The following is a 12526-nucleotide window of genomic DNA, read 5'->3' as shown; positions in this document are numbered from 1 at the left end:
CAAAGTTTCGGTTAGAATAGCATATAGCAATTCCGATATTTCTCCAAGATCCCTCAATGAAAATAATTGAAAAAGGAAAAGAAAGTTGTGTTTCTTTAAGAAAAAGGAAAAATGAAAGTTCTGGAAGTTGAAGTTCTAATTATGAATAGAATAGTAATATTTATATATAATCAAGGAAAAGTCAATTTTTCATTCTGAAAATAACTATATTCAAATACAACTCTTCATGTCCAATAATGGATAGTTCGGACACACCTCTTCATATCCGAATAACTACACATTCAAATACACCTATTCGTGTGTAGTTATGTCCGAACGTACACAAACACTCCAAAAGTTGCAAAAGCGTCGGTTTGGTAGTTATCAAGAGTGTCGATTTGGTAGTTATATCCGAATAGATGCAAATCTTTCAAATTGATAGTAATAAATAATATACAATTCGAAATTTAAATAACAATAGAAAATATGTGAAGAGTTGCACTGTTTCGTTAGGCTCTCGATTTATTATTATAATTTCGAAAATAAAAGAAATAATTATTGAATAGTGCTGATTCCGAACCACTCAAGCGAGCAAAGTGTGCTTACTAATTGCGCACTTGCAAACGGTTATAGTGGGTCCGGCTTACTTGCCAATTTCTCTATTTAAAATATTGCAATAGCCTTATAACTTAATAAAGTGTTTCACATTTTTCCTTCCATCTTATGTGACATGAAGTAAAGGTAATTTATTAGTTATTTTGCAGACAAATTTCGACAACTTTCCCATCGCAAAATCACACTCAACATACATCGAACCATCTTAAGTGTAAATCACAAAATTAGTATGAAGAAACATGATCTCGTGTACCGTGACGAACCTTCAGGTATTAATCATCTCGTGGAATCATAAAGGTGCTTTCGCAAACTGATGATTAATCTGGAATTATCGACAGCACGCGTAAAGTCAAACTAGTAATCAGGTGATCGAGAAAGATATGCAGTTCCAGATGACGTGAGCGAAGATTCCGGAGCTCGTGGAACGTGCAGGTGTCGTGTCGCATCTGGACCGGAAATTGCTGGTCTTTCGAACTCCGGCCCTGTTTGGTTCAGCATTTGGCCAAGGGACTTTGAGAAAATGCAAATACCTTTGGGCTAAAGGCCTTTTTCAAAATGCAAGTAGTGTTTGGTAAAGTGTATTTTAAAAACACATTTAAAAAGCAACTTTGACGAAAATGTTGTTTGGTGAAAAATGAACTTTGTAAAATATTTTTTCTTTTTGAAAAAAAGGCGGCGGCCGCCGGATGTGGCGACCGGCGACCGGCGGCAACCGGCGACCGGCGGCGGCAACCGACGGCGGCGGCTGTGGGCGACCGGCGACGGCGGCGGCGACCGGCGAGGGCGGATGTGGCGATCGGCGACGGCGGCGGCGGCGACCGGCGGCGGCGACCGGCGGCGGCGACCGGGCGGCGGCGACCGGCGGCGGCGACCGGCGGCGGCGACCGGGCGGCGGCGACCGGCGGCGGCGATCGGAGACCGGGCGGCGGCGACGGGCGGCGGCGACCGGCGACCGGGCGGCGGCGACCGGGCGGCGCGCGACACGGCGACCGGCGGCGGCGCGACCGGCGACCGGGCGGCGGGCGACCGGCGACGGCGGGCGCGCGACCGGCGGCGGCGACGACCGGCGGCGGCGACCGGGCGGCGTAACGGCGGCGCGCGACCGGGCGGCGGGCGACAAGGCGCGCGGCGACCGGCGGCGGCGACCGGGTGGTAGCGAGTGGCGTCGCGCGGCAAGCAAAGGTGAAAAAATTAAAATAATAAAAAATTAGTTGCATTTCGCCAAAGTCCCTTAGCCCAAAGTACCTCCGGAGGTACTTTGGGCTAAGGGACTTTAGAGAGCATTTGAGATGCAATTGCATCTTCCCAAAGTGAGTCAAAAAATGAACCAAACACCATTTGCATTTGGCCAAGGGACTTTAGACCCCCAATGCTCATTTGCAATGTTGAACCAAACAGGCCCTCTCAGGCAGTAATGCCGCTGGCTGGTCGATCCAATCACAAATTCGAATCATATCGTAAGCGAATCTCTAATTAGTCCGTTTGATTCTATGAACGTGTCGATTGAATCATTGGTGAATTGGTGATCGACTCGGCAAAATGGGACACCTTGGTGTATCGGACGATATTGGGTGCTTATAATTGAAACCGAGCGCTCCTCAACAAGAGTAAGACTCTTGTGGGGACACTCAAGTCTCCGTGTCAATTGTATTTCTCAATCTTTTTCACTAATTGAAAAATGATGGGACGATTATCCAAATGGTCTTTGAACTTTAACTCGCTTTGTAATATCGTCCTTAAATTTTTAATTTGTTAAACACGATCTCTGAACTTTTGGTACATGTTTAATCTAATCCCGAGATATATACAAGTATCCAATATTATCCTTCAATTGATTTAAGTTCACTGCATTTGCTGATTTAATTTCTACTCCAGGAAGCTTGAAAGGTGGACAAAAAATAACATTACACGTGGATTATTCACGTAAGATATTCAGTTCAACCTATTTAATTTGTTCAATTTGCAAAAATGATTATTCATGCTATTTGATGACGTGAATTGTTATATCCCAAGTGCAATGTTTTCAAACATATCGGATTGGAAGTCGAATAAGGAAATTCCATTAACTTAAACTAATGGAAAGACTGCTACATTGGACATTTGTATATAGTTTAGAGACTACGGCGAACACGTAGTAAAAGTTCGGAGATCACATTGAAAAAATTAAAAATTCAAGAACGACATTATATATCATGCTATAGTTCAAAGAACAAATTGAATAAATTAAAGTTCAAAAGCGTTATTACACACGGGATCAAAATTTATGGATTATTTATATTTTTTATCTGAAAACAATTCATGGGCCATGTGAACAAAATCACTTCATGTTCACGTGCGAAACTTCATTTTACATGTAAGAAGGCTAAAGCAAAAATGCCAACAATCAGTCAAAAGTCACACACATCTCGATGCAATCCGGCCATAACAAATTGGGCGGATAACGTAACTCCCCATCGGGCCGTCTATTTCCCATCTGACGATCAACAATCAGTCAATTCAAATTTTGAGAGGAGGAAAATTTTGGGTGGAAATTTTATTTTGATTGACGCGATTGATTGTTGACCGTTCAATGGGAAATGAACGGCCCGATATGGGGGTTATGTTATCCCTAACATGAATCTCCAATGTTAGGGAATCCGAATCCGGGACCAATACTTCTTATCTAACGACGGGCTAACCAATCTTTAATGATTCGACCAAAAAAAAAAAAAACAAATCTTAATTGGATCTAACTCGAGTTCGTGAAACTGCAAACATACTTCAGTTATCATATGAACAAAATACAGTGCGAGCCTAGGTTCCAGTGCATGGTCCAAACATGGTTATACATTTTTTTTTAGGGACAAGTGTACTGAAAATGTTAAAATTTGATGCGAAAGTGCGATTGTATTCTAAAATTTTTAAAAATTGCAATCAGATCCTCAAATTGATGCATTTGGATACTTTAGTTAAGTCCATCAAATTAAGCTAACGGAAAAATGCTGGCGTGATTTTGTTATTTTCTCTCTCTATGTGGCATTGACCCTACTAAAACAAAAAATATAATACTAAAACAACGTCGTTTTGTCTATAGCCTAATTTTTTAAAACAAAAATCTTAATCAAGTTTAGATTAAAGAATGAAAGACCACTTGTTAAAAAAAAAAAAAGAACAAAAAAGAAAAAAAAAGTGGAAGGCCCTCGTGGTCGCTCCCCCCCCTCCCCCGGCCGTCGCTAGGAAGGGCTGACATGGCTCGGCGATGGCCCAATGACCCTCGCTAACCGGCCATTCCCAACGGTGGTGGGGCGATGACAGCGAGGGCCTGTTGCCCTTGGCTTTTTTTTTTTTTTTGTGTTCTTTATTTTTTAAAATTTCCTTTTTATTTTTTAAATTAAATTAAATAATATGTTGGTTAAAAAGCTGTGATTTGGGTCACAATGACATAGCTTTAGCCTATGTTTCATGTTTAGTGAAGTCAATCCACATAAAAGAGAGCATATTGAAAAAGAAACCACTTACGAGTGAGAGAATTATAAGGAAAAAAACACGTATGAGAGAGAAAATTAAAAAATCACATTAGCAATTTTCGTTAATCAAGTTAGAAGGAAATAATTAATTGGCATGATTGTATCAATTTGACAAGTTTTAAAACTTGATTACAATTTTTGTAAATTTTAGGTGCACTTTTGTGACAAGTTTCAAGATTTTCAATGTACTTATCCCCTTTTATTTACTCCCATGTATGGTCATACTAATGGGAAGATTGGTCCTTCGCACGGAAATTTTTTAAATAAATAGGTTTCATTTATTTCACAAAAAATAAATAATTTGAAATATATTTTCCTAAAAAATGATTGCTAGCTTCGCTTACAAAAATGAATGAACAAAAAGTATTTTCACCAGTTAAGAAAGTAGTCTAGACATAAATTGTTATCACTACTAAAAATATTTTTTTATCGACTACTTATTTTTTACAATACAAGTGATTTTTTTTTTCAATTTTTTTTAAATTATTTATTTTTCGCGAAACAGATGAAGCCATAATATAAATTTGGAAAATAATGACTCCGAACCTGCGTAATCTCATATTAAAATAATACTAATTTGCTAACTTAAGAGCTAGACAGAGAAATGTTGAGGTTAGCACGCAAGCATCTTTTAAGTAGTAGGTGTTACTTTTTATCATTTCAATGTTTGAACCCTGTCAATCAACACAATCAAATATAACGTCTCTATCTTGCCGTCAACACACTTAAACCAATATCCACTGCGAATTACCGAAATAGTGAAAATACGTGTTATTCCATTAGTTTCCATTTGGGATAACTTATGTCGGACCTCAACAAAGTTATTTAGGGGTAAGCGGTTCCGGGTTCCTTACGGGTTCCACCCGGAACCTACCCATCGAAACAGGTTCCTCATTTTTTGGAACCTGGAACCTACCCGTCATACCTTGGAACCTGGAACCTACCCCGTCACGGGTTCTAGGGTTTCCAAGGTACTCGAGAATCTATCAATTTCTTTTATTTTCTTTTATTTTTTCATTTTTAGTTAAGCAAAATGAGAGTGAACGCTACAACATCTAAGAGAAAGTAGAAGTGAGTGATTTTAGGTTCAGTACAGGTTACATTTAGAACCCGAAACCAATCCATTGGAACACGTTTATCATTTTTTGGAACCCGAAACCTAAAAAATTGTTTGGCTCCAAATTATACACTCATCATCGGATGTCATAGAACATTGTATGATCGTGCAAAAATATATACCAAGAAAAATATAAAAATTTATTTCGGAATCTAGGGTCCAGGTTCCGGATAGTGGAACCTGGAACCTACCCGTTGGAACAGGTTCATTAATTTTTGGAATCTGGAACCTACCCCGCATATCTTGGAACCTGGAAGCGGAGCGGATCCTACAGGTTCCGATTCCAGGTTCTCGGTTCTACCCTGGAACAATGCTCACCCCTAAAGTTATTGATGGAAGTCATTAGAGAGAGAGTTGACTTTACTGTGTGTGATCAATGGAAATTGCTTGAAAGTATAATTTTACTCCCATGGGTAATAATATTTCCATCAAGTCTCCATTTATTTCGCAAAAAAGAATGACTTGTAATATATTTCCTGAAAAAACCCGTCGCTCATGTCGCTTATATCGCTTATAAATTTGAATGAATGAAAAATATTTTCATCGCCCACGAAATTTTTAGACATAAATTATTATCGATAGTAGAAATATTTTTTATTGGCTAATTATTTCAAGTGATACAAGCGATCATATTTAGGAAAACAAATTTCAAATCATTCATTTTTTGCTAAATAGACGGAGTCCAAATCTAGCTCCATTTTGTTTCAAAGTAGGTTGTTAATTGACATTCATATGATTATTATTTAAGTTTTGTTTGTTGATTTTTTCAAAGTCTTAATTTGAAACTTATCTAGTCGGTCCTAAATCTAGTATGAGGATGCAATTTATTTCCGAACTTTTCAATTAAGCCAATTTAGTCCTAAACTTTTTCGTAAAATTCTAAATCATTCCGGTCAATTGTTACTGGAAATTATAGTCTCACCGAGCTAATGCAATTTTAATTGTTATAGAGATGGCATTACTAAACCCGAATTTGATATTGAGGTGAGTGCTCTCTCATTGTGCTAACGCAACATTAACTGTTATAGAGATGGCACCAATGCCGCATTTGTGATGCTTTTGAACACACGATGTCGGTCTTTGACCCAAAAAAAAAAAAAAAAAAAAGAACACAGGATGTCGGTCCATCTCAGCCATGTTCGTGTAATTGATTTATTTGAGCATTTTGATCAATAGTTAATTGCTTTTAGTTACTGGCAGGCCAAAGGCATCAAACGTGCTTCATCATCCGTTTTAGAGTTCGGGGTTGTCTCAACTCAACAAAATGAAGAAGTTTGTTAAGTGATGTTCTTTTCACACTTTGGGGATCGGCTTAGGACTGTTCGTATTGTTCCTAAGTTGAAGTACTTTCATGGTATGCTCTTGCCTCTAAGACTCATTTGTCATAGGAAAAGGTTGAAGATATATTGATTCGCCTTCTGAAATTGTTGTGTGTGAGAAGTTCTGATCTAGGTTACGACAGTGACTAGCGCGTTTGTATATTTTCCGTTAACTTAAAAAGCTTTCTTACGTTCAATTTTTTTTTTTACGCGGTCATCATGTAATCGTGATTATAGAGCATGGTATGATTTCTTTTGTCCCGTAAAATAGAGTTTCCGACTAATTTATGATCACATTCACCACGCAAAGCTTAGCGAGGGTACTATTTTCGGTACTGTTCCTGGTACAGCTTTCCAACCACATTTGTATGCATGATTCTCAGTGGGATTACCATTAGTAATGGTGGTTTCTTCTTGAATCCTATGATGGATGGTGACTATGAAGCAGGAGTCTGTTTGAACTGAGAGATCACTGCCGTATTTTAACTTCTGGTGGCACTCCAAAAATCGACTGCTGCAGACTTTATTTTGTCCTTGCTTGCCTATGTTTTTGCCTTAATGACTCTCATGCATGTTCACAGTGACAATCTCCATGCCTCAATCAGACTGAGTCTGTTAGGCCGCTAGCTGGCCTCAACTTTCCCCGAAGGATGCTGTATCCCGGGCTGTTGAGCCTCACTCGTTTCAGTTCCATAAATCAAGATCGATGTTATCATCTAGGCGGAAGTCGGCGGATTCTCACTGTGATAATCAGTTAGCAACTATTTAGCGATAAAGCGATAGATTCCCCATTTCGATTAGATTTGGCTTACAGGGGTGGCAATTGGTAGTTGTGTTACCTTTGTCCATCTAACTAGGGTGGCAATACTCAGGTAGCAACTGTTGTGTTCCCTTGTCCATCTCAACCCCTAGCGAAAATGTCTGCCGAGATAATTGAAATTCGATTCTATATGAGAAAACTGCTTTCTCAAGAAGATGGGCATGTAAAGAAAATTGTCCAAAAAGTCCTAAATTTACTTCATTTTTATCAATTCAATCTTAAAACATTTAAATTTGATGAATTGAATCATAAACCGTTTGACAATTCGCCATGTAGTCCATCCGACTAATTTTGGACAGAAATCGCTGACTTGAATAAATTTTATTAATTTTCTATATATTTTGTGAATTTTTTTAATGTTTTATTTTTTTATTGTTTTTTTTTCCTCATTCTTCCTTCGTTGGTCACCCAACCTCGGCGATCGCCGACGATGACCAAAGGCTATGATTGGAGGGTCGCCCTCACCGGCCTTAGGCGAGGTCACCCTTGCCGGCCTCGGGCAAGGCTCGCCCTTGCTAGATTAGGCGAGGGTCAACCGGTGAGGTCGCCCCCCTCGCTTGCTTTTGGTAAGGTCGGCCCTTGTAGGTCTCTAGCGAGGCTTGACCTCCTCGGATTTGGTGAGGACGAGCCTCACCCGACCCCGGCAAGATCGCCCTTGACCAAATATTGACCCTCGATGAAGGTCCCTCGTATCCTTCGGCCGGTTGCTAGCCATCGCCACGGCTGGGCAACCGATGGAGGAAGGAGGAGAAATGAAAAAAAAATTAAAAGTATAATAAACAATTAAAAAAATCTCCAAATTAATAAAATTTGTTCATGTAAGCGCCCGTCGTACCACACGGCCGATGTTCATGTCATCGATTTCCGATCAAAATTGACTAGATAGACTACATTGACAAATTATCAAAAAGTTTATGATTGAATTGACAAAGTTGGAAGGTTTATAATTGAATTGACAAAAGTACAATAGGTTTAAGACTTTTTGGATAATTTTCCCATTTTCAATGTATTTACTTCTATAATCGAAGATACGAGTATTGGACAATCATTATAAAGTATTTGGCATCCGTGTAACTTTTTTCAATGGAGAGAAATTTATTTCTAAGTAAATACCAAATCGTTCGAGGTGAAATGAAAGGAGATGCTGAGTCTATAAAATTTCAAACTCAATTTGTCAATCGAGTAATTATGTGCTAAGATTAGGCTTAATTTAAAAAAAAAAAAACTTTCAACTTTAGGTCCAATATCAATTCCACCCTAAACATTTTAGTCTTAGAAAGACTCACAAACTTTCACTAAAAACCCAAAATTATCTGCAGCCAAAAATTGCCAATAATTTCTTCAAAATTATCAACATCCGAGCCACTTAGAACCCACGTCTTCATAAACGCACTTATCTTCCTATTGAACAACAGCAATCTCTTGACATTGATAATTTTGAAAAATCAGTGCCAATTTTTGGACGCGGGATAGATTTGGGATTAGAGTAATGGTAAATTTTTTAGACACAATAGTTAGGGCAAAATTGGGATTGAATCTAAGGTTGGGGTGTTTTTAGGGACTTTGGCCGTGAAGATTATGGATAAATGATACAAAATATGAAATCACGAGTAATTTTGCCTATAATTTGTACTAGTAAGCCTAGTTAACATCAGTATTCACTTTTGGGTCCATCCTTCTGTGAGGTTTATGCATATATATTCCCTCACGTGGTCTTCTCTATTGAGGGTTATGAGCCAAAATGCCTTTCTCATTACCCACCTAACTAATTAACTATATGAATAGATTCACACAATCATGCGCTTCCAAAGAGTGATTGTAATGTTGTGCCGCAAAGTTTTAGGTCATTGGGATTTGACAAGATGAAAGGAAGAAACTTGCACCAATACCCATTTGATTTGTTCATCTGCCTCTTCTATATATATATTTTTTGGGGTCGAAACTATCTTGCTCACTAGGAATTCATACAAAGAAAAAAAAAGGGGCATAAATGGTTATTGCAAATGCAGATTTAATCCAAACGGAACTACATATGTTAAACTGTAACCACGAGTTTTGAAGAGCAGAAGAGGCAAAAGGAACTGCCCTGTTGAAAACGTCCCTATTCAGTATACCCAGGAAAAGAAGAATTGGGCATATGAATTGTTGTTCAACTTTCAGAATTCAGAAGACTTTACCGAGAGAGAGAATCAACATCCCAGTCTAGACCACCACACAAAGCAATTACTTCTCCCCAGCATTGACCGCCTCTTGCCTTTCTGGCTTCCTGCTATTTTTGTCTTTTCAACACATGCTTCTTCGTCTGCACAGCCCTTTTCCTGAAATTAGTCAACGTTATTACCGAGCTGAGTCTTAGTATAATATCAAAATTGTTGAGTCAAATTGATGAAGACATTGGCCTAATGTTGCTATGTTATGAGCAGCTCACTTGTGTCGAGAGAGCATGTGGGTTCTCTTGTCGGTGTTCCTTCGAATCCGCACTCTCCGTGGCAACCACGGCCAATTCTGAAGTGCAATGATCGACCTTTTCAGTTGTTGTCGGGACGACGGAATAGCTTGACTTTGAAATGTTTCCGACTTCAATCTCTAGGCTCAACTATATCCAAAGAAGAGCTACAATCAGCTATTAGCTCTTTAAACAATAGACTTTTCCAATCAGATTAGGGCTAGGAAAAATAACTCAGGCGCCGGAATTAGGGCATGAACATAAAACTCATTCGTGGAAGAACCTGTAAGACTCGGTCCTCGAGCATCGCCACTCGATCCATCAATGTCCCTTTGTGATGAGCTTCCTCTAGTGCAGATGATATGGCCTTGCAATGATCTTGTTCTTTTGTTCTGATTTTCTCCACGGCCAGGCCTGAAGGATATCTTGCTGATGAGTTCTGCCTCTCCTCCAGAGCCTGTAGCTGTTTCATCAAGGCCTTGCGCTTAGAAACTTAAAACATGAGATAGTAAAAGAATTTTCTACAAGTTCAATTTCTTTCCATCAATAATTAGAATGGCAAATAAATGGAGACAATCTGTTCATGTTACCAAATGACCGAGGCGGTCTATTCTTTGGAGCACGGATAAGGCCGGGGCAGGACTTTTCTCTCCTTCCTCCTCCATGTATTTTGTTTGCAGACTTTTCAGATTCTTTGCGAGTATGTAGTTCGGATGCTCAAGCCTCCATTCCCTTCTAAACATCTCCTTGAAAATTATGAATTATGATGAAGTTTCCAACTGTAGCTCCAAGCACTCACCAGTCACAAACTTTTAGCTCACGGCTGACAGACAGTCTTGGAGGTATGGTCAATTTTCTATACAGAAATGCAGACTTGGAGGCAGTTTTTATTGAATTTCTTGCTGCATGGAAATTAAATGACAACCACCTAGCCATGCTTTCTTGGAATCATTTACACAAGTTCTCGATATACATTTGTGTTTTCCCTGTCATACCATCCAAAAAGTTTTAGTGCTTATAATATTACAACCGTCTTCATTCAATCGAATTGTTCGTCTCTTCTGCGAAGATAGTGCAGCAGAGTACAAGATGTAAACCACCTTTATTCTAGAACAATTGGTTGACTCATAATTCGGCTAGCTGTCTCTCATCGCTCATGTTTAAGATTAGCCATCAGCCTTTCAAGAGATAGGGGTAAAGGAAAGAAGTACTATTTTTGATTTCTCTGTCAAGTGTGAAGCCATACCATTAGACCTGGAAAAGATGCAAACTGAACCGCGAATGAGTCATTTCCGTTCCATAAAGGTTCATCGGATGCATCTGAAATTCTCCACCATTGGACTGGCTAGTCAGCCTAGGGACGGGGAGCTAAATGCTAAATTTCTTGTAATACTATGAACCTGCTTCAAGTTTCTCGGACAATACCATCAAATACGTCTGAAATTCTATGACGATAGTATGGAGTTTGTACATAAATCATCAGTTACAATTTAACATTCTGTACCTTGCAAAACTGACTGGAAGAAACACATGACAATTGATCGGAAGGGCTACATTGCAATTTCACGTAAATATTTATGATTAAATTGACAAAATTGAAAAGTTTAGAACTTATTGAATGGTTTCCGCTTATTACAAGCTCTTAATGGGCATATCTAATACTTTACACTTCAAGCAAGATGAAAATCAAATTCAAACCATTAAGGGAATTCCATTGGTGGATATATCCCATCCCCGAAACTTAAAACCTACCCAGTTATAGTTGATTTTCAATTTTTGGATCCGGGAATTGACCATGTTGGCCATGAAATCAGCTTGGAACTAGATTGGTTCAAGAATCGGCTGGGGCTTTTTTCCTTTCTTTTTTTTGGTGTCATTTTATTGGTATCCATTATGTATGTATCACAAATACAATTATTTCTACGTAAAGATAATATGTCAAACATATTCAATTTCAACAATTATTTTTTTATTTTAGAAAAAAAGCGTTAAAAAACTAACATAGTGTTAGGTATTAACTAGTTCAAAACCAGTTCGGTTCCGAGTTCACCATTGTAGGTTCGGGGCTCCCAAATAGAACCGGTCGGCTCAGTGTAATAATGAAATTGAATTGGTAAAGGCTGATTCTAAGTTTTTGGAACCGGGCTCGGTTCCCTTATTCATGGTATGGGAACCATATTGGTCTCTTTGAACTGATGGAGTGAGGTCTATTTGGATTGATTCCCCAATGAACAATTTTGATTGCTCATCCTTCTTAATCATGTAAGCCAGAAAATTACACGAGCTAGCTCCAAAGAGATAGATGAAATGGATAATGACGCAAATGATTTATGAACTTAGATCTAATATACAATGTGGTCCCTGAAATTTTAATTTGCGTAATATACTTCCTGAAATTTATTTAAATCTACAATGTGATTCATGAATTTTAAATTTGTTCAATGCGGTTCCTGACTTTTGGTGTGCGTTCAATTTAATCTTTTTAGTTCAAGGGTTAAATTGAACACGTACCAGAAATTTAAAGATTATATTGAATAAATTTAAAGTTTAGAGAGATATTAAATATTGAGTTAAAATTTAATAATTAAATTGAACAAATTAAAAATGTAATAAGCAATTTTCGTAAATCTTTTGATGCTTTGGCCTACTCCATTTGTCAACTTCCTGTCAAGCCAACGAAAAATATTCCTCCTTGTCTCTCTGTCTCTCTCTTATCGCCGTCCT

General features: G+C 38.5%; 1 protein-coding gene across 2 annotated transcripts; it reads right to left on the bottom strand.

Moving 5' to 3' along the window:
• Positions 1-9534: 9534 nt before the first annotated feature.
• On the bottom strand, positions 9535-10624 carry LOC115745408. Of its 2 annotated transcripts, none has more exons than XM_030680936.2 (4): positions 10393-10624; positions 10086-10265; positions 9785-9952; positions 9535-9674 (listed from the first exon to the last, which is right to left on the bottom strand). In XM_030680936.2, the coding sequence occupies exons 1-4, from the start codon at positions 10543-10545 to the stop codon at positions 9546-9548; spliced, it is 630 nt and encodes a 209-aa protein (XP_030536796.1). In that variant the 5' UTR covers positions 10546-10624; the 3' UTR covers positions 9535-9545. The 2 variants fall into 2 exon arrangements, with proteins under 2 accessions (XP_030536796.1, XP_030536797.1); XM_030680937.2 differs by having other exon boundaries at positions 9812-9952; positions 10393-10620.
• Between the last annotated feature and the right edge of the window lie 1902 nt (positions 10625-12526).

The sequence above is a fragment of the Rhodamnia argentea genome, chromosome 8 (genome assembly GCF_020921035.1).
Source record: "Rhodamnia argentea isolate NSW1041297 chromosome 8, ASM2092103v1, whole genome shotgun sequence".
NCBI lineage: Eukaryota > Viridiplantae > Streptophyta > Magnoliopsida > Myrtales > Myrtaceae > Rhodamnia > Rhodamnia argentea.
This window is presented reverse-complemented; position numbering and strand designations above follow the sequence as displayed.